At 47.6% G+C, this 21727-nt stretch overlaps 1 protein-coding gene across 1 annotated transcript; it reads right to left on the bottom strand.

Moving 5' to 3' along the window:
- Window positions 1–1332: 1332 nt before the first annotated feature.
- Adsl (adenylosuccinate lyase) lies at window positions 1333–20896 on the bottom strand. The gene is made up of 13 exons (XM_052161260.1): window positions 20692–20896; window positions 16050–16253; window positions 14181–14225; window positions 13547–13626; window positions 10900–11071; window positions 9971–10017; window positions 8209–8299; window positions 6751–6820; window positions 6458–6605; window positions 4544–4634; window positions 3243–3332; window positions 2679–2855; window positions 1333–1797 (listed from the first exon to the last, which is right to left on the bottom strand). The coding sequence occupies exons 1-13, from the start codon at window positions 20842–20844 to the stop codon at window positions 1711–1713; spliced, it is 1455 nt and encodes a 484-aa protein (XP_052017220.1). The 5' UTR covers window positions 20845–20896; the 3' UTR covers window positions 1333–1710.
- Window positions 20897–21727: the final 831 nt, after the last annotated feature.

Here is a 21727-nt window from a genome sequence, read left to right as displayed (position 1 = left end):
AGATGCTTTCTATTGGCTGGGCCTGAGATGTTAGGGATGCCTCATCTGCATGTGGAGGAGCTTTGGGGCCCCTACATGTCTGGTTGTCAGGGCCCTCACCGTGAGATGCCATGGTCACGTGACCGAGCTGGTTGGGAGGTAAAGTGCCGTTCTCAGGTCTGAGGGTGGCAGTGTTTCTGAACCCATTCAACCATACCAAGTCACCAGGCACTATCCCACAGTGTAGAACAGGCTGACCTTAAACTCAGAGAGACCTAGCTGCTTCTGCCTCCTGAGATAAACAGCTGTGTGCTACCACAACAGTTTTTCTCACTTAAATCATTTCACCATCATCAGTGGCGGTCAGAGAACAAGTTTGACAAGTCTGTTTGCCCCCTTCACTTTTATGTGGGACCCCAGAACAGGCCCTTATCAGCTAAGCCATCTTGTCAGCCCTTCGTTTTCACACACACCAAAATATACAGCCTGAGGCAAGGCGAATGCTTCCCTTCTGGCTGGTCTTTTCATAATTCACCTTTTGACTAGCTTGTCTAAATAGCTACCAACCTACTTAGCAAGGATAAGAGACTGGGAGGAACTAGGCAGTGATGGTGCACACCTGTAATCCCAGCACTCTGGGAGGCAGAGGCAGGTGGATTTCTGAGTTCGAGGCCAGCCTGGTCTACAGAGTGAGTTCCAGGACAGCCAGGGCTACACAGAGAAACCCTGTCTTGAAAAAAACAAATCCAAAAAACAAAGAGAGAGAGAGAGAGAGACTGGGAAGTCCCATGATGCATTGTCCTGAGAGGCAAACCTCTGGAAGAGGCACAGCCTGAGCTGAAGGGACCCAACAATGTCCATTTTGTTTTCTGCTCCTGGGCTACAAATGTCATTATTTAACCTGGACGAAAAGAAGTGAAATCAAGGGGTCTGATGATCTAAATCATGGATCCAAGTGACTTTTTGACTTAAACCCACTTCCATGGGAGCCAGGAATTTCTTGCTACTTTACAATCAAGTAAATGCTTGAAAAGGACTACAGGAAGAGTCTAGCCTAGTGTAAGGCAAAGTGTGCCTGCACAGGACTCAGTATATGACACTGGGCATTTGACTATATTACTAATAGGGTTTGTTAGGCCATCTTCTCTGACCAAATGCTACTGTCAGTGTCATGAGCACATAACAATGTTCAATAGGTGAACTGAACTCATCTTTTTAACTTCTGAAAGGTTTATGGTGACACAATCTCACTGTAAGTGAGGAAACGTTGTAGACTTGAGGCATCTCGAAAATAAGTATGAGAACATTACTCTGCAAGATTAAGTTGTTATAAACGATGAAAACAGCCAGGCATGGTGAGGTACAGCTTTAATCCTGCCGTGGGGGCGATGAGGCAGATTTCTGTGTTCCAAGTCAATGATACACAGCAACTCTGCCTCAAGGACAAAAGATGTGAGAAAACAGGAATGGATGACTCTCTGTTGTGAGGCCCAAGAGACAGAATTTAAGCACATTCTTTTTGACTGTTTGGTTTCTGAGACAGGGTTTCTCTGTGTAGCCCTGGCTGTCCTGGAACTTGCTTTGTAGACCAGACTGGCCTTGAACTCAGAAATCCACCTGCCTCTGCCTCCTGTGTGTACCACTACATGCAGGTAAAGGAGCACTGCAGAACGCAGCAGTAAGTAACGCTATAATTAGCAAGCATGTCGGTTTCCTCAGCTCTCTCCTGCTCTACAGACACAGCTCTGCTCTCACCGCCATCTCACCCCCATAGGGCTTTAGCAGGGGGTACACTTCCTCTTCCAGGAACCTGTGGACCTGCCAGGGCAGAGCAGACAGACGGAGGGAAGGAAATGTTAATACCTTCTCCAAACCACTTCTAGCACCAAGACCCAGCATGCTAAAGCTTCCTCCACTGAACGTGCTATGTCTCCCAGAAAGAAACACATCAACCCAGCACATGCATAGAGAACATCAGGCTACCTTCTCTGCAGTCTGCCAAACACACACACTGAAATCACACATTCCCCACCCTCAGCTCTAGGCTCATCTGAGCAGTCTCCAAGGGACTAAGTTTCCCACCTTTGCCTATACTGACCACTGCCTTAGCTTGAAGTCCCCATGATCTCTATTTTTATTTAAGCTTATGTCTCTGTGTATGTGCCTGTGTGTGCGGTTGTCCGTGGAGGCTAGAAGAATGCCCTGGATACTCTGGAGTTGGAGCCAGAAGGAATACGGGCTTTTGTAGTGTGAATCCTTGTGGCCTAAACATTTTGTTCCTTGCAAATAAAAGCATAGTTTTGATCTTTGAGAAAAGAAAGCAAAACAAATCTAACTCTTCGTTTCAAAAGGCTGAATGAAAGTGCACCACTGATGTCCACCTGGCCGCCATGCTCCAAGCAAGCACTCTGACCTTGAGAGCACCACAGGGAGGCACAAGTCTCACTCACATCCTTGGGGTAGGGGATCTCTACTTTTTTGTTTTAAGATAGGAGCTGTCTATAGATCTATGCAACCTTGGCTGGCTTAGAACTCACTATGTAACCCAGGCTGGGATTAAAGGCCAGAGCCACCATGCCAGCCTCTACTACTATACTTTTTCACTAGTCTAGGTGGCCCCTCCCACACTCCCAGAGGTTCAGGTTCTGCACCAGCATCACAGAAACAGTATGCCTCAGAGTATCCTACTGGTCAGTTACCTGCTGCGGAGCTCGGCCAGTGAAAGAGGAGGGGTCCAACAGATGCTCCAGCTGTGAGTGAATGGGGCTGAAGTAAGCATCTGCCCGGATGCGCTCTATAAGGTCATTGTCACCTCCTTCCTGTTTAACCACAGCAGCTGCCTGCTGGGAAAGCACTCTAATCTTCTCATGACAGTCCTGGGGTGAGAGAGACAATGTTAGCTCATCACAGCCTGGGTAGACTTTACAGCCATCAGACGTCACATCAGACCCTGCCCTGCTCTGGAGGCTCTTCTAGAGCACCTCCTCCATGCCCGCCCTCTGACCACAGCTGAGGACACTGAGGTACATGTTCCTCCCCCACAAAACCTTATGAAGGAGGCTTTTGCCTCTTCCTTTCCAACAGAAGATTCAGACCTTATGATATCCTTTATGATTCAGTGTTTTAAAGACAGAGTCTCTTTATGTAGACCAGGATGGCCTTGAACTCCCAGATCCACCTGCCCCTGCATCCTGAGTGCTGGGATTAAAGGTGTGTGCCACTGTCCCAGCCTAGTTCACCACTGGGATTCAGCACTGACTTACCTGTCGGCTGCCCCCGGCTTTGACCATTGCCATGATGATGTTCTCTGTGGCCATGAAAGGAAGCTCTTGCCGAATGCGCCGTTCAATTACCTAAAAGGGCCAAGACAGACAGATGTCTCGACATCATGAAGGCAGAGCAGGTCAGAAAACGCAGTGGAGCCATGCGTGCCACTGTTGACAGAGATGGACGACTTGGTCCTTTATTCAGGACAGTTTCTTAGTTTTCTTACGAATCCAGATTCCTTCCTTCCCTTCCTTTCTTACAAAAAGGTTTTAAAGTAAACTTTCAGAAGCAGCTTCATGGGACAATCCCTAAACCTACACATGCCGGGCTGGAGAGCTGGCTCAGTGGGTACGAGCACGTGTTGCTCCTACACAGGGCCTAGGCTTGGTTCCCAGCAAGGATATGGCTGCTCACAATTACCTGAAACTCCAGTCCCAAGGTATTTGTCACCTGTTTCTGATTCTTCATAGGTTCAGCACATGTGGTTTTTTGTTTGTTTGTTTTGGTTTGGTTTTTTTGCTTTTTGAGACAGGGTTTCTCTGTATAGCCCTGGCTGTCCTGGAACTCACTCTGTAGACCCGGTTGGCCTCGAACTCAGAAATCCACCTGCCTCTGCCTCCCAGAGTGCTGGGATTACAGGCGTGTGCCACCACTGCCCGGCAGGTACAGCACATGTGATACACATACACACATACAGACAAAATATATGCACATAAAATATCCTCCCTCCACCCGTTAAGTTTCAGTGTCCCGCTTCAACCATTACATCATGAAAATGAATCCATCTGGTTCAGGTACCTAAAACAAAGCAACTGGCCTGGTATGGTGCTAAACACCTTTAATCCCGGCACTCGAGGGGCAGAGGCAGTTGGATCTCTGTGAATTTGAGGGTAGCCTGGTTTATAGAGTGAGTTCTAGGGCAACCAGGGCTACACAGAGAAACCTTGTCTCGAAAAACATACATACATACAAGCAAACAAACCAAAACAAATCAAAAAAGGAAAAAAAACCCTTTCACAAAACACCATCACAGTAAACTAGGCAACTGGTTTCACATTCTCTGCTTGGCTATCTGAGGTGCTCAAAGTCAAGACAATTCGGTGTTGCCCCCAGTCTGTATGCATGTCTGTGAGTCTGTATGCACGTCTGTGAGTTCCACAGATCTGGCTTCCTACGCCATGTCTTCAACTTTAGGATGAGGTCTAGGTAGAAAAACTCTCATTGGGCTGGGCTAGCCTATAGCACCCAATACACTCATTCCAGAGCATTCCCCTTCCCATATCCAGAGGCCTCTTACTTTGGGGTATACCACCAATCCTTCAGAAATGTTCTGTAGGGTATTTAATATAGTATCTGCAGTGAGAAATGCTTCAGCCAAACAGATCCGTCTACAAAACAAATGCATTCAGTTAACCAAATGTCAGAAACATGGGGCGTGGCCTAAGCAGCTGCTCTATGGCTGCTCAGGCCTGGCTCCATTCCTGGGCAGTTTCCCTCAGTCTCAGGCCTTCACACCGTGACATCCTCACAACCCGTTTCCTCCCCACCCCTAGCAGCAGACCCAAAGCTCCACTCACTCCCGAGTGAGGCCAGCCTTCCCCTTACTGCTCTTGCATTAAACCAAAGTGCTCTCCCCACAGGGGGTCCCGTCTCAGCAGATGGCAGGGGCCCCACTCACTCAGTCTCACGCCCATCCTTTCCATCTGCATGGCCACCGGGCTCAGGCGGGCTTGGGCTGCTAAAGGGTCTAGCTCGCTTAGTGCTCCCTGCAAAGTGACCCCTTAAATGATGCTGGGGTGTTTAAGCAGGCAAACCAAATGCAGTTATACTTCTACCACAGCCTTCTGTATCCAAGCACTCAGCACTCATGGCGTCAATCAGCCATGGATCAATATGTTTGGAAAAATAAACTGCTTCAGTAGTCAGTTTCTTTTATCTATTTCCTAAATGACAGTAACAGCCTTCACCCAGTACTTACACAGCATCAGGTGTGATGTGCAATCTAGAGATCATTTCAAGTGTACAGGAGAGATGGCTTAGCAGTTAAGACCACTGGTTGCTCTTACAACTAACCCAGAACCCACATGGCCAGCTTCCAACCATCCACAACTCTAACCCCAGGGGATCCAACGTCCACTTCTGACCTCCATGGGTGCCAGGCAGGCATGGACGCACATACATAGGAGAAATACTCATACACGTAAAATAACCTAAGTTATGAAAGTAAGAGACAGGAGGACATGGACAAACAGGTTTTCATAGAAAAACTAGACTCCTTTGGGGGCCTTGAGACTCCCTGTGCACACAGCTGAGCCAAAAGGGCTCCACTGCCCACCCCCTGGGTAGCTCTTTGTTGGCCTCCTGCCTCTATGTCTTTGCGTGTCCTGATTACCCTTTATGTTCCTAAATTTCCTCTCCCGAGACAGGCTTTCTAGGCCAGGATGGACACTGACCCCTTTTGAGGATGACCTTGAACTTCTAATCCTCTTGGTTCCAACCCTGTCTCCAATGAGCTGAAATTACAGGGGGTGTGCCACCATCTCTGGTCTTTCTGTGGTACTGGGAATCGAACCTTGGGCTTTATGCTTATAGGCAAGCTAGCTTTCTTTTTTTTTTCTTTCTTTCTTTCTTTCTTTCTTTCTTTCTTTCTTTCTTTCTTTCTTTCTTTCCTTCTTTCCTTCTTTCCTTCTTTCCTTCTTTCCTTCTTTCCTTCTTTCCTTCCTTCCTTCCTTCCTTCCTTCCTTCCTTCCTTCCTTCCTTCCTTCCTTCCTTCCTTCCTTCCTTCCTTCCTTCCTTTCTTTCGGGGGTGTGTGTGTTGGATTTGGTTTTTTTTCGAGACAGCGTTTCTCTGTGTAGCCCTGGCTGTCCTGGAACTCACTCTGTAGACCAGGCTGCCCTCGAACTTCAGAAATCCGCCTGCCTCTGCCTCCCAGAGTGCTGGAATTACAGGCGTGCGCCACCACCGCCCGACGGCAAGCTTTCTAACAACTGAGTTACATCTTAACACTTCCTTGCTAGGTCTTAAGCCATCATCCTCATTTGGAAGACCGCCTCGACTCTTCTAACAATCACTATACTGGGGGTAACACCAAGTACACTGCTCCAGTCAAAGGCTCTTTGAGGGTAAGGAAGCAGACATCTTCAAATACATCTGTTTGCTTCCTTCCTCTACCCTCCTCCCCGTGCTGTGTGCACTGTCCCCATTACTGACCGGTTGGCACTGTCATCCAGAGTACGTTCAAACCACTGCACAGACGCTGTCTGTAGTGGGTCCATGGTTAGGGCCATCAGGTGGCGGGCCAGGCTGCAGCAACGTTCGGAGCGCATGGGGTTCCGCTTGTATGGCATCGCACTGGAGCCTGCCCACAGGAGAGGACAAGATGCAAAGGCAGAAAGACATCTGGGGATAGCAAGTGCACAAATACCTGCTAGGCTGGTGCTCAAAGTCACGGGGACATCTGCACCTCTCCAGCAGCGCTGTGCCACTCCCGAGCCTCTACTCACCAATCTGCTGTTTCTCAAAGGGCTCCTCCATCTCCTTCAGGTTTGCCAGCAGGCGTATGTCAGTGCAAATCTGTGGAGGCAGACCAGGTATCAACCCCAGCACTTGGAACCCAGGGAGCCTGGACCAGGCCAGGCTCACACAGGCAATGAGCTCTTATGTCATGCTACTCCTGGGTTCGAAGCCAGCCTAGGAGCTCCCAGGTCTTCTACCCAGGCTTCTCTATGCTCCTGAAAAGCTGGGATGACAAATACAAAGAACAGAGACTTGGGAGCTGGCGTGCCTAGAATCCACAGGACCCTAGAGTGTAAGCACATATAACAGCAACAGAAATGTTTGTCAAAGACTGCTTAAGGTATAGCAAAGCTCTGTGTGGTCATGTGTATCTGTAACCTTAGCAGCTGGATAAAGTTTGAGGCAAGCCTGGGCTAAGACCCTGACTTGGAAGGGGGAAAAAAAAAGATAGCTGGGGGTGAGAGGGACAGACGGACAGTGTGCATAGGAGAAAGAGATATATACAGACAGGTCACGGAAAGACAATGATTATTATCTTCTTTCTTTAAGAAAGGGTCTTGGCTAGCCGGGCGGTGGTGGCGGCACACGCCTGTAATCCCAGCACTCTGGGAGGCAGAGGCAGGAGGATTTCTAAGTTCGAGGCTGCCTGGTCTACAGAGTGAGCTCCAGGACAGCCAGGGCTACACAGAGAAACCCTGTCTCAAAAACCAAAACCAAAACCAAGAAAAGAAAAAAGGCTCTTGGTGGCTGGAGAGATGGCTCATTGGTTAAGAGCACTGATTGCTCTTCCAGAGGTACTGAGTTCAATTCCCAGCAACTACATGGTGGCTCACAACCATCTGTAAAGGGATCCAGTGCCCTCTTCTGGTGTGTCTGAAGAGAGTGATGATGTGCTCACATATATAAAATAAATAAATCTTAAAAACAAAAAACAAAAACAAAAAACCCTGGACTAGTTCTGCCTCTCCCACTGAAGTGATGAGATTAGAGGCATGTACCACTACACCTGGCTGAGGAATTTCAATTTTAACACATCCTTCGCCGGGCGGTGGTGGCGCACCCCTGTAATCCCAGCACTCTGGGAGGCAGAGGCAGGCAGATTTCTGAGTTTGAGGCCAGCCTGGTCTACAGAGTGAGTTTCAGGACAGCCAAGGTTACACAGAGAAACCCTGTCTTGAAAAAAACCCAAACAAAACAAAACAAAACAAAACACATCCTTCAAAGGACTGACACACTGCAGATGTTTGGGTAACTTTCCCTTTAGCACACTCAACTGAAAGCTTTCCCTATGGATCCCAAATTATCATGCCTACCTACTGAGAGACAACTGAACAATGAGCTGCCTTGGTTTGTCTGAGGATTCCTTGACCGTCCCGTCCTCCAGCCCACCCGCAGGCTGTCCCGCAGGCTGTCCCGCAGGCTGTCCCGCAGGCTGTCCCACTTACCTTGTGCACCGATGCCCCTAAGCTGGCCAGCACAGACAGCACTTCGATGTCCACTTTCCGTGTGTAGGTCTGTCCTGTGATGATGAAAGCTCTAGAGTAAACAGAAATCAATGCTAAAATATGTGACTGTCAGTTGCCTTTAATCCCAGTGCTCAGGAAGCAGAAGCAAGCAGTTCTCTAAGGCCAGCCTGGTCTAGACAGTAAGCAACAGAATATTTAGGACTCTAGAGACAGTATCTCAAAAAAAGAAAAGGGCGACTGCGATATAGACTAACCAAAAATGGATCCTAGGCGATGGCTTGGCTTCCTAGAATGCTCAGTTATGCTGAGCTCAGGGCCCAACTGGCAACTAGCTACTCAAACAAGCTGCTTCCCGTTTCCCAATCCCAGCAAACTGCTCTGGTCCGAGGGGGAACAGAACCTAAATGTCCATGCCCTGCACTGCCACGAGGGGCCGAGGGAAAGGACTCGTGGAAGAGCCTGGGTCTCACGCAGGCATTCAGAGTGAGCACACTGGCGGATCCCAGGAACAGAGCAAAGCCAGCAACATATCCAGGCGGTGACTCTTAGCAACGGGGGCTGAGGCAGAAGGACTCTGGCGCATTCAAGCTCAGCCTGGGCTCCACAGTGACTTTCCTGGACTACAAAGTGGGACTTTATCTCAAACAAACCAACAAACCCAGAATAGCAATATGCAGAAAGCACTTAGGAAACCGAGGGGGTGGAGAGATGGCTCAGGCGTTAAGAGCATGGCTGTCCTGAACTCAGAGAGCTGCCCACTTCTGCCAGGATTAAAGGTGAGTGCCACCACCTGTCTTCATTTGTTGTTATTTAGGAGGTCCTGGGTTTCATACCCAGTACATGTTTCATACCCAGTACCCACATGGCCGCTCACAGCTGTATGTCCTGCCAGTTCCAGAAGACCTGACACACTATTCTGGCCTACACACAGACAGACACACTATACTGGCTGATTTTGTATGTCAACTTGACACAAGCTGGAGTTATCAAAGAGAAAAGAGCCTCCCTTGAGGAAATGCCTCCATGAGATCCAGATGTAAGGCATTTTCTCAATTAGTGATTAAGGCAGGAGGGCCCAGCCCATTGTGGGTGGGGCCATCTTAGGGCGGGTGGTCCTGGGTTCTATAAGAGAGCAGGCTGAGCAAGCCAGGGGAAGAAAGCCAGTAAGGAACGTCCCTCCATGGCCTCTGCATCAGCTCCTGCTTCCTGACCTGCCTGAGTTCCAGTCCTGACTTCCTTTGGTAATGAACAGCAATGTGGAAAGTGTAAGCTGAATAAACCCTTTCCTCCCCAACTTGCTTCTTGGTCATGATGTTTGTGCAGGAATAGAAACCCTGACTAAGACACACACACACACAGACAAAACACGCATATTTATAAAATTTTTTAAAAAATTAATGAAAGAAAGAAAGAACAGGAGAGATAGCTTGGCAGTAAGTGTGCTTGGTTGCACTTGCAGAAGATCTGGGTTCCATTCCTAGCACACACATAGTGGGTCACAACCATCCATAACTCCATTCCTAGGGGATCCACAGTCCTCTTCTGACTTCTGTGAACACTAGCCATAAATGCCACTGTGGTAACCAGGCACACACACAGGTAAAGCATTGTACATACCAAAGTACAAATGTGTCACACAGGCATTCAAATATGCACACACAAAAGGAGAGGAAGAGGAGAAGAAAGCTGAATCTAGAGGCTTGTCATTAACCGGGCCCCAGCATTTTCCCTAGGTATATACCTTTTAAACCCTGCCTTTTCTGTCACCATCTTGTCTAGCTGCTCCACCTTTAAAAAAGATAAGACACATCCTGTTAGAAATATAGGTGTTCACCGGGCAGAAACAGGTGAGTACGTGGTCAGCCTGGTATACAAAGTGAGTTCCAGGACAGCCAGGGCTTTGTTACACAGAAAAACCCAGTCTTGAACCCCTGTTCCCCCCACCCCCACACTCTCCAAAATACAGGTGTTCAAAAGCCAAGTTCAAATCCCAGCAACCACAGGGTGGCTCACAACCATCCATAATGAGATCTGACTCCCTCTTCTAGAGTGTCTGGAGACAGCTACAGTGTACTTACATACAATAAATAAATCTTTTTAAAAAAAGCCTTTAATCCTAGCATTTGGGAAGCAGAGGCAGGTGGTTGGTTCTCTGTGAGTTTGAGGTCAGCCTGGTATACAAAGCAAGTTCCAGGACAGCAAGGGCTACACAGAGAAACCTGTCTCAAACAAACAACCAACCCCTTTACTGGCTCAAATTCTAGAGGAGCTGGGTTCAATTCTCAGCACCCACATTGCAGTTCACATCTGTCTGTAACTCCAGTTGCAGAGGATCTGATACTCTCACACCTGTGCACATAAAAAACAAAAAACAAAAAACAAAACAACAGAAAAAGAAATGTAGAAAGAAAGAAATGTAGGTGTTCAGTCTGAGTATGCGCCACTGGTCATCCGGCAGGGTTTGATCAATCGAGTCAGAGGCAGCCTTCCTTGTCTGACAGGTTGGCACCCTGAACTGAGCTGTCCTGAGCCACGGTCAGTGCCCTTTTTTAGGCACTGCGTACATTGAGAGATGAACGCAGTGTAGGTATCTTTTCCATGACATTCTCCTTCTACCATGGGGGTCCTGGAACTGACTCAGGCGTCCATTTTGCTGGTCCCTTGGAATACCTTCTGGTGATCTCCCTCGAAGAGCTGCAGGAAGCTGGCCTGCGTGCCAGTGGTGCCCTTCACTCCTCGGAAGCGCAGCTCATCCCGGACGCGCTTCAAGTTCTGGAGATCCATGCAGAGATCTTGAATCCAAAGGCAGCAGCGTTTCCCAACCGTGGTCAGCTGAGCAGGCCTGAAGGGAGCACAAAGAACAGAGGTCCCGGACTGAGGCCTACCTCACCTGACAGCCACCATCACCCAAGTAGGAAAGACAAAACAATAGCTAAAAGCCGCAGCCAAGAAGGGAGACACACCAGAAGAAGGCATTGGAACCTATTACAGATGTTGGTTGTGAGCCACCGTGTGGTTGCTGGGAATTGAACTTAGGGCCTCTGCAAGAGCGTGCAAGCTCTATGTACTCTGGATGGCAGTGGGCTCTTGTTGGACTGGCAGCCAGCAACGTCCAGACACGGGGCCGTAGAGAGGACACACCGCACGTCCCTAAACTAGACTTCCGTGTTGACTGACTCTCCCTGCAGAGTGATCTGCATGGGCGCGTTCATGGCAGCGCTATTCATGACGGCTGTAACACGTCAACCCAAATGCTCAGAACTGAAGAAGGGGCAAACAAAATGAGGCTTAGCTATTGAATGGGCTGATGCCAGATTTAAGAAGAAATGAATACATGCTGCACCATGAATATTAGATACATTTTACAGGAAAGATGTCATACACTATATGTTATTACATTTGGACTGATCTACAGATAAAAATTTTGTGTTAGTCAGAAGCAGGGAGGAGTGGTAAGAAGTGATTGTTGATAGAGATATATGAAATTAAGTTGCTAATTATCACACACTGTAAATATATATTAAAAAGTTTGGTATTCCAAAGATGATACACCTTTTTAGGGCTGTATTTAGTAACTATAAAAATGCTTCCACATCCTAAAATCAAAACCATAGGGCTGACCTGGGTATGGTGGTGCACACCTTTGACCTCATAGTTCATCTCTGGGAGGCAGAGACAGGCAGACCTCTTTAAGTTTGAGGCTAGCCTGGTCTACACAAGAGTTCCAGGCCAGCCAGAGCTACACAGTGAGACATTTCACAAACAAAGCAAAACAACAAAAACAGAAACTAAAGAGTTGGGAGTGTAGCTCTAGAGGGAAAGCTCTTGTTGAGACATGCAGACTAAAGAGGGGACATTTTTAACCATTTATTATGACTGAAACCAGTGTAATCAAATCAACAAGGTAATACTCTCTCTAGTAATCTTTGTGCAATTTTTTTCTTCTTTTGAGAAAGATATATGCATCCTTGGCGATCCCTGACACCAGTACACAGGCCAGGGTGGACCTGAATTCAGAGAATTCCGCCTGCCTTGGCTCCTGGATGCTGGAATTGCAGGTGTGCATCACTGCACCCCACCTGGTCTTTGCATTATTTAGGCTCTTTCCCCACCATAACATAAACCTAAGCTTCCATGGTCTTAGAAGCAACACTTTTAAGGCTGGATATTACTCCAACCACTGGGCATATGTACTTTATTTAATTACCCTCGCTGGCCAAGTCATTTAGACTATTTTCAGTGCTATTATAAGTAATATCCTGGGAGCTAGAGAGATGGCTCAGCTGTTGAGAACACTGACTGCTCTCCTGAAGGTCCTAAGTTCAAATCTCAGCACCCACATGGTGGCTCACAACCATCTGCAATAGAATCTGATGCCCTCTTCTGGAGTGTCTACAGACAGGTACAGGGTACTCACATATAATAAATAAGTAATATCCTAACAAAGATTTCTATGCACAAACTTTTCCCTGAATTTGGATTGTTTCCCTGGGCTAGACTCTTAAGAAAGGAATAAAAACGGAGCGTGCAGAGACTGGAGCGACTCAGAGGCTGAGAGAACTGGCGGCTCTTAGCTGGCCCGCTCCATCCCACGCGGCGGCTCATAACCATCCATAACTCCAGTCAGAAGGAACCTGAGGCCCCCTTCTGGTCTCCTTGGGCACCAGACATGCAAGTGGTGCATATGAATACATACATGTAGACAAACCACCCACACACATTAGAAAAAGAGAATAAGTGATTCTTTGGTCTTGATAAGTATAAACTGCTAATTACTGGGCCGGTGAGGTAGCTCAGTTAGTAAGGTGTTGACTGCCTAGCCTGAGGACCCAAGGTCAATGCCTGGGACCACATCACGGAAGGAGAAAATGGACTCTGACAGAAGAGAAGTTGTCCTCTGACCACTACCTGTGCACTGTCATGTGTGTGCACACAAATAAACAAACAAATAAATATAGTTATTAAAAAGTTGTACTTTTCATGGTGAGATGGTCTTGATATGCTGCTCAGTCTAGGATGGAACCCACAGGCTGAAGCTCTCCTCCCGCCTCAGGCCACCAGGCACTGGGCACACACGTAAGGCTCCGGGCTCCAGTGCAGCTCCTTCACTCTTTCTGCCATGCTGGACGGCGGACTCGAGTTCAAGCCTGGCAATGGCATTCCCTCTGAGCACTGTCCCCAGCCCCCAGCGCATTTCCCATCAGGGCATGGGGCCCATTTCTCAGCAGTGTCCTAAGTTACCTGCCATGCTTTAAGATTCTGGCCTCAACACACACATGCATAAATTCAATTCCCCAAAAATAGTCTCATCACTTACTGAAAGTGTGTGAAACCTAACGTGGGCAGATCAGCACGTTCCTTAGCAAAGTCGGCAAGCCTCGAGATCACTCTAGCAAGCTACAAGAAAGATCATGTGGTGGAAAGAGAGTGAATGTAACTTCAACTAAATGTTCACACAATTTCACACAAGTTACGTCTTTAGCTCAGGGAGGGGCAGCACTTATGTCTTTTCACCTTTGTATCCCGATGTGCCCCAGCAAGGATCACAGGGGCCAACATTTGAAAACTGAGTCGGCTCCTTAACATATCACACACTATTTTAAGAACATTGCAGAATAGTGGGACCAAGTCATGGCCTGAGCAACATACTCCAGCAGCACATCCCTGGTTGAACCTGCTACATTTAAAAGGCTATGCTTCAGAAAGCAATCACTTACAGTCTTCCAGACTGGCCTTAAACTCTAAGATCTGCCTGCCTCTGTTTCCTCACTGTTGGGAATTAGACGTGTACCACCCTACCTGCGTTTAACCCAAGAAGGGACAATTAACTCCACAGATGATATACAGAGTCCCTGACTTGAGAACATGATAAGCTTTAGGTATCAACACTGTGTAGACTCACTGAAATTGCAGACACCTAAACTGGCAGGAAACTTCTGTCAGCATCTTACCTTTGGCAAAAGCAGGTCAAATGCATTTCTCAGAATAATCAGGTCCTGAAAAGGAAAATTCAATGGTTTCACATTAAACAGTAGCAAACAGCAATACTGTAATGATACTTTCTGGCCATTAGGGTTGGTGTCTCGGCTAGCAAGCAGTCCGTCTCACCTTTAGCAGACAGTATGCTTCAAAAGATGCTAAGAGGCTGCTTTGTCCTCAGTACCTTTTAAATGCACAAGAGCTGGGCTGGAAAGGAGCTCAGTCGGCAGTGTATTCCACCCCCAGCATCACATTAACTTGGAACGGTGGCAAACACCTCCAGCAGCAGCACTTGAGAAGCAGAGGCAGGAGGGTCATGAATGCAAGGTCATCCTTGCACAGAGCAAGCTCAAGCTAGACTAGCATCAGGAGAGGCTGTTGGGGTGGGGACAACTTACAGAGAAGAGAACCACTGGATTACTGGGATCCACAAGGAACAAAACCTTATTGTTCACAGTGTGTGGTGGCCACAGTGACTGAGAACTGTGTAAGTCCATGGGCTTTTATATTCTTACGTGGCACATCCCATCAATAGTCTCTACTTTTCCCCATCTATCCATCCATCCATCCATCCATCCATCCATCTATCCATCCATCCATCCTTCCATCCCCCATCCCCCATCCATCTATTGGCAAGGTATCTCTCTGGCTGTTACAGAACTTACTAGACCAGGCTAGCTTTGTCCTCACAGAGATCGGAGTCCCCTTTCTCCCAAGTGCCAGGATTAGAGGTTTAAGCCACTTTGCCCTGTTCATCTATCCTTGATAGCACAGGAAGGTATGATCTGGAATATCAAGGTTTAAGAAACTTAAAATTTAGCCAGGCGGTGGTGGCGCACTCCTGTAATCTCAGCACTCTGGGAGGCAGAGGCAGGCGGATTTCTGAGTTCGAGACCAGCATGGTCTACAGAGTGAGTTCCAGGACAGCCAGGGCTACACAGAGAAATCCTGCCTCAAAAAAAAAAAAAAAAAAAAAAAAAAAAAAAAGGAAAAAAAGAAAAGAAACAATAATAATAAATACATAAGGTATCACATGTAGCTGCCATCTTCATCTGAAGGAAGTTACTTGGACTGTGGTTTCAGGTCTCACAGGCGCAGTGTGAGAAGCTCACGTGCTTTTGAGAGGCAGTCTCACTCATGTTTCTGAGGCTGGGCACTGTGGACTGAATGCCCTTCCTACTCAGTGTCCCGATGATAGAGACGGCTCAGTGCTTAAATGCACTGGCTGCTCTTCCAGAAAACCTGGGTTTGGTTCTCAGCACCTAAATGACAGCTGCAACCTGTTATAACTCCAGTTCCTGGGGACCCCACCTTCTCACCTCAGTGTGCACTGTACACACAATGTACACAGACACTTATGCAAAGCACCAAAACACATAAAATAAATAATTTCAAAAAAACCAATTGGACCAGGTAGTGGCCGTGCACACCTATAACCCTATAACCCCAGCGCGTGGTAGGCAGAGGCAGGTGGATCTCTGTTGAGTTCAAGGCCAACCTGGAGTACAGGACAGCCAGGGCTCTGTTACAGAGAAACCCCATCTCAACAAAAAAAAAAAAGGACAACTGTAATACTATCCTCTCTTTTCAGAAGCCAAAAGTAGTTTTTTTTTTTGTTTTTTTTTTTGGGGGGGGGGAGAGGTTCCGAGCCAGGGTTTCTCTGTGTAGCCCTGGCTGTCCTAGAACTCACTCTGTAGACCAGGCTGGCCTCGAACTCTAAAAGTCGCCTGCCTCTGCCTCCCAAGTGCTGGGATTAAAGGCCCTTGGTAAGTATGGAAATTTTAAATCACACCAATGCATTATAAAGGCTGAAAGCCAAGTACAAATAGCATAGCTCCTACCGTATTGTCTCCGACGTAGCAGGAGGTGGCACCGAGATGAATGATGCCCGCAGCTTTCGGACAGCAGTGGCCGAACGTGTGCACGTGAGCCATCACGTCGTGCCGCAGGCGCTTCTCTTCCTCAGCCGCCATCTGGAAGTCAATGTTGCTCAGGTTCGACTTCATCTCCTCGATCTGTTCATCTGTGATAGGCAAACCCAGTGTCTGCAGAGCAGGGAAAGAAAATCCAATGACTTTTATGTGCAAGTATTTGAAATGAGGATAAGATTCTTAAAATCTGGGGCAACAAATTTAAAAGTATGGAGAAATTTTCTTTTCTTTTTTTTAATATCTATTTTATGTACATGGCTGAATTTACATGTGCATGCCAGAAGAGGGCACCAGATCATATTATAGGTGGTTTCTGAGCCAACATGTGGTTGCTTGGAATTAAACTCAGGACCTCTAGAAGAGTAGCCAGTGCTGAGCTACCTGAACTGCCGAGCCATCTCTCTCCAGCCCATGGAGGAATCTTCTAAATAAACTAAGAAACAGGAAGCACCAGGTCCTGATGTTGACTGTTAACTCCTGCCCCTCTCCACCCCTCTTGTTTTTTGTTTTTGAGACAAGGTTTCTCAGTATAGCTGGTTGTCCTGGAATTCACTATGTAGACTAGGCTGACCTCGAACTCCTGAGTGCTGAGACTAAAGGTGTGCGCAGCCACCTGGCTAATCCCTGCCTCTCTTGTTCTAGTCTCTGGGCTCAAATGTCAACAAGAAAGGCCTCCTCTAACCTTCATGTAAAACATTCTGTACCAACTCTGTTTCTTTAGCTTGGCTTATTTAGCACATGCATCACTGTATGACATTGTCTCACATTTAATAAACCCATCTAACGCTAGAAGGCACACTGCAGAAGAGACCTCTGTTCTATTTATTACTTAGTCCTTAGCTATGGCATGCAAGTATACAAAGTATGGTGGCTTTGTACCCAACTCTGATGTACTTATAGTGACCAAAGCTAACAGTCCCTTAAAGCTGGGCTTAGTGCTACAGGCCATAATCCCAGCACTTGGGAAGGAGAAGCAGAAGGATCCTGACTTCAAATCAAACACTGCTGGAAACTTACCAGCCAGTCAGCTGGCTCAGTTGCTGTCAGTAGTTGCAAGGGAAGCTTGGAGCTCCACTCTTGGAACTCATGCAGAGGTGGAAGGAGAGAACCTATTCCACAGAGCTGTCAGCCAGGCGTGTGCCCCAGCATGTACACACCTATATAAATCCACACTCCCCATACTCGTAGTCTGCCATTTTTCTCTTTTTTTAAATTTTTAAAAAAAAGACTTATTGCCAGGTGGTGGTGGCGCATGCCTGTAATCCCAGCACTCTGGGAGGCAGAGGCAGGCAGATTCCTGAGTTCGAGGCCAGCCTGGTGTACAGAGTGAGTTCCAGGGCTACATAGAGAAACCCTGTCTTGAAAAACCAAATCCAAAAAAAAAAAAAAGAAAAAGAAAAAAAAAGACTTATTTTTATGTCTTACCTGTATGTATTTGCATTTATCCATGTGTGCATGTGGTGCCTAAGGAGGCCAAAGAAGGCATCAGATCCCCTTGAGCTGAATTGCAGATGGCTGTGAGTGGCCATGTGACTGCTGGGAAAGGGAGCCAGGTCTCCGGAAGAGCAGCCAGTGCTCCCACCTGCTGAAGCACTCCTCCAGCCCTCATCACCTCCCCAACCAGACCAGTCATTGGGGGAACTTGTGCTATCTTTCTGTGTGTCTGAGACAAGGTCTCAGTGTGTTGTTCTGGCTAGCCTGGAGCTTGCTATATAGATGAAGTAGGCCTCAAACTCACAGAAATTCACCTGCCCCTGCTTCTTAAATGTTAACACACGTGCTAGAGATGGTTCAGTAAATAAGAGAACTCACTGCTCCTGCAGAGACCTGACTCTGGTTCCCTCCACGCACCTGGCCGCTCAAAACCACCTGTAACTCCAGTTCCACGACATCATCCGGCCTCTAGGGGCACCTGCACTCACACATGCACATACCCACATGCAGACACAGAACTACACATAAAAAATAAAATAAATCCTACTAATAAATAAGTGCTACTAATCTGATGCTCTAACATAATCCATACGCGTCACTATGTATGCTTCAAACAATTTGTAGACCAGATAAACCTTACACTCCAGTCCCAGCTTGAGGCCACTTACAAGCTATGGTGACACTGACAATGGTTTGGATGCTATAACCCCCAACTACACAGGAACAGTAAATGACAGAGCACAATGCATGGACAGTCTGCTGTCTACTGCTAGGGAACCAAGAGTTTCCTCATGCTGATTCCTCACCTACAAAACAAGCACATGAAAAGTACTTATCTGAGCTGGAGAGATGGTTCAGTGGATAAGAGCACTGCCTGCTCTTCCAGAGGTCCTGAGTTCAAGTCCCAGCAACCACATGGTGGTTCACAACCATCTATATTGGGATCCAATGCTCTCAGAAGATAGCTACAGAGTACTTATATAAATAAAATAAATTTTTAAAAAAGTACTTATCCAATGTGGCTTTAAAAAAGAAAAAGTGAATTCAAGGCCAGCCTGGTCTGCAGAGTGAGTTTAAGGACAGACAGAACTACATAGAGAAACCCTATCTTGACCTCCCGTCCTCCCCCCACCCCCCAAAAAGTTAATAAATAGCTTTAAAAAAAATTTTTTTAAGGCACCAAATAGCTCTTCCAAAGGAAGAAAGCAGGCCAACCTAGCTATGATGACCATAAACTACAGTTATAACTAACATGGCATAACAACCCTAAGAAATTTCGTGGTGGTAACTAACAGCTATACAATTGGACTTAAGGCCCGATCAGCAGAAGGGAAATCATGCCTGGCTCTGGAAACCCAGCCAGCTACTTGGGCTCGTGGATCTTGCTAGAGGACCTACAATACCACCAAAGCTGGATACATTAGCTGCCCGACACAGGTGCTGGGGACCCAGCCCAGGTCCTCTGCGAGAGCGACACAAGTGCTCACCTTCTGTGCTGTGTCATCTCTCCAGCCCATAGCTTTCCTTGTACTTGTGAGGAACACATGCACAGCTTATACACATGTTTAAGGACTATTAGACTACTAGAAAAGGCCTTAAAGCAGTGCCTGGGCCAGAAGGCACAGCAGTGTCTGCTGCCACCTTGTAGTCGCCGTATGGAAGCCAGTGGAGGGCCTGGGCAGGAAATGCAGGGTGAAGGTTTGGGTTGCTTGGCCCTGGACTCTTTGTGAACACACTGCTACCCTGCTCTGAAACTTGAGAAGCATTACAGCTTTCTGGGTCACCTTCACCTTCGACCAGCTTCTCTGGGAAACCTCTTTCCCAAAAATCGTTTTTAAATATACTGGGTCGCCGGGCGGTGGTGGCGCACGCCTGTAATCCCAGCACTCTGGGAGGCAGAAGCAGGCAGATTTCTGAGTTCAAGGCCAGCCTGGTCTACAGAGTGAGTTCCAGGACAGCCAGGGCTATACAGAGAAACTCTGTCTCAAAAAAAAAAAAAAAAAAAAAAAAATACTGGGTCATCGCTTCTCAGTCTTTTGGCTAAGATCAAGTGTAAAAATACTGGGTCAAACAACTGTACATGCAGCCCTGGAAGACAAAATACTAACTTGGCTGTGCTGTCGAACCCTTTTATCCTAGTACTTGGGAGGTAGAGGCAGGCTCATTTTGTGAGTTTGAGCCAGCCATGGCTATATAGTGAGACGCTATCTCAAAAAAACACAAACCAGCAAGCCTCCCCCCAAATCAAATCACCACCAATAAAAACCCCACAACTCATGCACCTTGTGTAATAAACACCTGCCCAGATCCTCCCTTCTCATAGCAAAACTTATATACAGAAATAGTGGCTCTGAAACGATTCCCAAGCTGTCACAGCTTTAAAGGCACCCAGGAAAACAAAGTGACCAAGGAAATCAGCTCAGGTTCTAGAATGAATCTAGGATTGAATCCTAGCTCTGTTATCAAGAGCTAGCTGGGTAACCTAGGGCAAGCCTGGATGCTCACAAACTTGGTTTTGTCCTCCGGAGAAAAGAAAATCCAGGGACTGGAGAGATGGCTTATTGGCTAAAAGCACTTGTAGAGGGCCCAGGTTTAGTTCTCAAGGCTCACAAGGCAGCTTACGACAAGCTGTTAACTAGCTCCCTCTCCTGGCAACGTCTGCTGGCACCAGATGTGCGTGGTGAGCGTGCGAACATACAGGCAAAGCACTTATACACAAAAACTTAAAAATACATCTTCTTTTAAAACGGCGAGAAAAAAATCACCATCAAGTCTGCAACGTGCTTTAAAAAAAAATTTACTTGTTTTGTGTGTGTGCACGTGTGTACGTGTGAGCGCACACATAGAGGTCGGAGGACAAGTGTCAGGTTATCGCCTCTCACCCTATAGTCCCAGGGCTCGAACTCATGTCGGATGGCTTGGCGGGAAGCGCCTTTACCCCTGAGCTTGAAAGATATAAAAAGCATTCCACTTGAAGTGAGCTGTGGAAGGACGCAAACTCCCAGAGCCTTGCCCAAACTGAAGTCCTCCAAAGGGTGTGCCGGTCTCTGGGACTGTCGCCGAAGCCACAGGTGCTCGTGCCGTGACCTCCCTCGAGACCAGGGACCCGGCCAGTTACCTGCTCGGCCTCCGCCAGCCACAGCCACAGCTGCCGCCATGTCTGGAACTTGTACCTGTCGCTGAACAAGAAACACATCTCGCGGCTGGCGTAACGGGCCGCCAGCGGAGAACGGTAGCTTTCGGCAGAGCCAGGGTCGCCGGCTGCAGCCATTTTCAACACGCGACCGGAACACGGCGGACACCAGGAGCCGGTCCAAAATCGGAAGCCTGGCGTGCGTGGGGCGGGACTTCCTCCTCTGACCCCGCCCCTGGCCCCGCCCCAGAAGGTCGAGATGGTTCAAGTTTGGCTCATCCCCTCTGACAGTCAACGGTTTTCTCTTGGCTTCTACGGAACACGATTAAAGCTTCTTAAATCTCAGTTTTTTCATCAGAGGAACGTACATTAAGACCCGCATTTAACCGTGAAAGGAAAATTCCAGAGGCATTCGTAGGGACGCCAGGAAGGAGCCCTAGTGGACACTTGGAGTACTGCAGTCTCGCAGGAGCTAGGCTCAACTGGAGACCGAAACTTTTTTTTTTTGTTTGTTTGTTTTTTGGGTTTTTTTGGGATTTTGGTTTTTTTCCCAGACAGGGTTTCTCTGTATAGTCCTGGCTGTCCTGGAACTCACTTTGTAGACCAGGCTGGCCTCGAACTCAGAAATCCGCCTGCCTCTGCCTCCCAGAGTGCTGGGATTACAGGCCTGTGCCACCACCGCCCAGCACGAAACCTTTTTAAAGGAATGATTGATTGATTGATTTAATGTAATGAGTACACTGTAGTTGTCTTCAGGCACAACAGAAGAGGGCATCAAATCCCATTACTGATGGTTGTGAGCCACCTTGTGGTTGCTGGGAATTTAACTCAGAACCTCTGGAAGAGCAGTCGGTGCTCTTAACCACTGAACCATCTCTCCATCCGAGACCAGAACTCTTAAACCTTCGCCTGCTCGTTCTGAACTCAGAAAGCATCCTGTCAGAATTACTCATGTGTGATGGCTGGAGAACACCAAACTTAAAATTCAAAAATTGGGCTGGCGAGGTGACTCAGCGGTTCA

Source organism: Apodemus sylvaticus, chromosome 17 (genome assembly GCF_947179515.1).
Source record: "Apodemus sylvaticus chromosome 17, mApoSyl1.1, whole genome shotgun sequence".
NCBI lineage: Eukaryota > Metazoa > Chordata > Mammalia > Rodentia > Muridae > Apodemus > Apodemus sylvaticus.
The sequence above is the reverse complement of the archived record's forward strand: the minus strand, read 5'-3'. Positions and strand labels throughout refer to the sequence as shown.